Below are 4,182 nucleotides of genomic sequence, written 5' to 3' on the forward strand. Positions count from 1 at the left end.
CTGCGTACACCACATTTCAACTCTCCAAGACCCCAGTGCGATGTTGCGTCGGCGTGAAGCAAGGGCCCCCATTGTCAACGCTTCTAATCAACGCAGTCAAGCTCACATCGTCTTCCGCTGCTGGTGAGTGACGCCGGATGCACGGTCGCCCGTACATGTCGTACGTTAGTTAGAACGCGCCTAGATTTCCGGCCGTGAGGCCGTTACACGTCGTATCAAGGTCGGCCATCGTTCTTGGATTCTATGGGTGAAGGCGCGTTGCAAATGGATAGACGAGTTGGTGACGGAGGGGGATTTCGGTATGAAATTGTGCTCCGTGTATTTTTCTCCGGGCAGCCTGAGTTGTGGTGCATCCTATATATACGCTTAATACGGTACTAGGAGTAAGTAGCATCTACGTAGAAACGGGCCCGGAGCCCAGAAATGGAACGGGTCGCTGACGTCCCAGCACACGGCGAGTCCAATCGGGACCCTTCTGACTTTGCTCTTACCAATAAGAATCTTGTTTGTTGCTACGTGTGCCGCCTAATCAAGTCGCGCAACCAGGTGCGGTGTTTGTTGCGGTGGAGCGTTGAGGACGCTGCTCAGCCGATTCCCTTTTGCAGTTCCATGATTCGGGTTGTGACAACTGTAAATAAAATCTTTTTGGACCTAGCATTTCATTTGAGGACTACACGACACCAAACTTCTCGGGGTAGGGACTGAGGCTTAAAAATCGGGGACTTTGTTCTTACGGGCGAGGATGGAGGCAGTGAGAGGATTCATAAGCTCACGTCTTGTAGCCTGGCGTCGTATAACCACAGCACCTGCACAGCCCATGGAGTGTACGACAGTTGCGACGATCGTACAAGCTTCGGCTGCTTCAGTCATCAACTCATGCGAGCGGTGATAACATCGCAGAGCCTTGCGGCTTTGACAGCTGCGGCGCCGTCACCGCCGCCGCTGCTGCTACTGCCGCCGCCGCCGCCGCCGCATGCGCCCCAGCGCCGCCGGGCCTCTGCGGCGACGCAACGGAGGCGGCCGCCACAGCGGCCCCCGTCGCCACCACCCTCCCATCGCCGCCGCCACCTGTCCGCCCGCTACAGCTCCCCAACGCGCAATCAGCATTGGGCTCCAGCTACAGCCACAGTCACAGCGTCACCTCACCCTCCACGCCCTCGTGTGGTGGTTTCGGAGCCTTGAGCGGCGCACAGCAGTACATGGCGAGAGCGCATGAGGAGGTGACGGTGCTATTCGCAGGTGGGTTGCCGGTGGGGTGTGTTTGAACTGTGTGTGGCGGTGGTTCGACATAGCGCCCGGGGTATTACGACAACGGTTTCAACTGACGACAACGGTTTGCCGTACTTTACCGTAACTGATGCACGGTCCCTCGCTTACATAATATACAAAATACACTGTCACCATGAGCTGTTTACCTTTTTATTATAATGGATGCTTGAAGTTTTTGAATTTTTTATATTTTTTATATTTATATTTTTTATATTTATATTTTTTATATTTTTTATATTTTTAATATTTTGTTATACTCGTAAAGTTGTGTCTTCAGTAATCTCTTCCTACCCCATGTGCACGTGTAATTTACGTGATGATGGTTCGAATTCTCTATGTGCCGTACACAGACATCGCCTCCTTCACCAGCATGTGTGGTCAGGTTCCGCCCCACCGAGTCATGGCGTTCCTCAACGACCTCTTCACCACTTTTGACCAGCTGGTGGAAGCATCAAGTTTACAAGGTCTAGACCATTGGAGGTACGGCATTGTACGGCATCGTCGTACATATCATAGTGCGGAAGTGTACGGAACTGAGGCGATGCCGTTTTTGCATAATTTGGCGGAACGGCTGCCGAGAAGCGTGACTGTGTTACATTCCAGACCAGGTGTATCCTATCTTGTGTGTTCGATAGGCGCTCTCCTGTTCGATCCTTTTTTCATAGCTTTTGATACCTGTACCAAACCATCTTTTTCATATCCTCGTCTTTGGAAAACTGTCGCAAACGCTGCTTAATCTGGAAGCTGACCTAAATTGCTTCTTTCCGCTTTCGTCGAACGCAGATTGCTACATGGTGTGCGGCGGACTTGTAGAAGAGGACGCCGAGGGATTCAGGTACGACTGGTACGACCGGTACGAAACAAAAGGAAGGTTCTTTTGTTTCCCTCTTGTTGTAGCTCCCTGTTGATAAAATTTAATACGCAACTTCTTAAACATCACTCCTGCCGGTGCCAATCCATATGCCGTACCCACGCCGTACAACCACCGCCGTACATCACAGGTCCGTTACAGAGGCCGTGGATCCCCTGCACGCGCACAAGGTCTTTGCATTCGCCGCGTTGGAAGCGGCTCGCTGCGTGATGATGCCCGGTACCGGCCAGCCTGTACGACTGCGAGTAGGCATCCACAGCGGCCCCGTCATGAGCGGCATCGTGGGGCGGAAGATGCCCCGTTTTTGTCTGTTTGGCGACACAGGTGTGTGAGTTTGGGGTTATATATTTATAGTTTTTTTGAGTCTCCGTTCTCTGTGAGAGTGAAGCACCGGCCAGCAGCAATGGCGAAATGTCTTCGTGGTTCTTCTTGGGGTTTTATTCATGAATGGCTGTTTGGGGGAATATATGGGACTATTCACTGCACGACCCCGACGCGACAGGGCTACAGGTCGACCACTGGCCGCCAGGGCAGCACCCGGGGGGGGGGGCCGTACGTAGCTCCACGTGTATGTAGCTCGAAGCTTGCTGCGACAGATATGATGTATTTCTAGGCAAGTCCGCACATCGTTCGTGAAAACCTACCTTTCCACAAGATTTTACTTAATTTTTAGTAGTATTAACTTTTACTTTAATTCAGCTTTCGGTTTCTGTTGGCAGCGCATGTTGCCGGGCCCTCCTCCCCCTCCTCCTCCCCTCCCCCTCCTCCCCCTCCCCCTCCTCCCCCTCCCCCTCCTCCCCCTCCCCCTCCTCCTCCCCTCCCCCTCCTCCCCTCCCCCTCCTCCCCCTCCCCCTCCTCCCCCTCCTCCCCCTTCCGTGCGTGAATCTGTGTATCGCTCTTGCCCTTCTCGCTCCAGTCAACGTTGCCAGTCGAATGGAGTCCACGGGTGTACCTGGTGCCGTACACATTTCTGCGGCCACGCGGGCCTTATTGGGCGCCGCGGCCGACGGATTTCTTTCCACGGGGGGAATTCCCGTCAAGGGCAAGGTACGGATTGGGGAGTTGGCAGTTGACGGTTGGGAATTGATGTTATTGTTCTTTCCTGGTATTATTCGCACTTTATTCGCACTGGTCCACATGCCCACGGATCCGCCACCACGCAGTTCTCTTCACAGAGTTGTTTACCGGAGAAGTGAGGGGGGGGCATATTCCCTCCCTCACTCACTCACCCACTCAAAGAATACCAAGCGCAGCATCATTCGCATATTGGGGTGTGAAACGCAGTTCTTCATGCAGGTCGTCATCATGTCATCCTTCTCTGCGCCTCCCCCCGGCCTCACCAAACCATGTAACCCATGTGCTTGTATGACGTACGGCGCAGGGGTTCATGCTCACGTACGTGTACGACCCGTGCGGCGTCGCTCCGCAGCGCTCTCAAACAGTCTCCCGAACTGGATCAGGTGCGGAACAGGAGGGTGCCGCTGTGGCGGGTGCCGCTAAGCTATCGGGTGCCTGTCCTGATCCTGATCTACCAATCTTGACCGCTACAGCCGTGCCGGGTATTGGTAGGGAAGGTCCCCAGGTCCCGGGGGGAGAAGCATCTAGCGGTACACCGACAGAGGCGCCGCCTCCGTTGCCGCAATAGGCCATGTACGACATGACGTACATGGCACCCCAAGTGGTATGATTGTGCGCGCGTGTTGCAAAAGCGAGGACCGCTCTCTTGCGTGTGTGCCATTCCCGAATGTATATTCGACGTTTGTTGTACTGCAGCATGTACGGAGTACGGAATACGGCATAATACGGATATGGCACGTGTTTGTACAATTATGTCAGTTTTGTACTTTGGCTCGGTCCTGCGATGTCGGTTCCCGCAGCTGTGAGGGAAGGTGTTTTCCGGGCGCGTGCAGGAGGGTCCTTCGAACCCGCCATGAATATCTAGCTAGCTAGCTAGCTAGCGGGATTGTGTCTTGTAAATTATTTTGGCGCTGGCAAATATTTGTCTTGGCAGGAGTTTGTGACTGGCTTGCGAGGGTCGTGGT

The 4,182-nt window shown here is 53.9% G+C and overlaps 1 protein-coding gene across 1 annotated transcript in view; it reads left to right on the forward strand.

The window, feature by feature from the left end:
* The window catches only part of cyc37 (guanylyl and adenylyl cyclase family member), a gene marked incomplete at both ends in the record, with an annotated part of 6,812 nt that extends 3,616 nt beyond the window's left edge, over positions 1-3,196 (forward strand). Inside the window, 3 exons of the mRNA XM_002957252.1 lie at positions 2,053-2,078; positions 2,284-2,464; positions 3,057-3,196. Coding sequence (XP_002957298.1) covers positions 2,053-2,078; positions 2,284-2,464; positions 3,057-3,196 — 347 coding nt within the window. The remainder of the gene's footprint in view (positions 1-2,052; positions 2,079-2,283; positions 2,465-3,056) is intronic.
* Positions 3,197-4,182: the final 986 nt, after the last annotated feature.

The sequence above is a fragment of the Volvox carteri genome (assembly GCF_000143455.1).
Source record: "Volvox carteri f. nagariensis unplaced genomic scaffold VOLCAscaffold_71, whole genome shotgun sequence".
NCBI lineage: Eukaryota > Viridiplantae > Chlorophyta > Chlorophyceae > Chlamydomonadales > Volvocaceae > Volvox > Volvox carteri.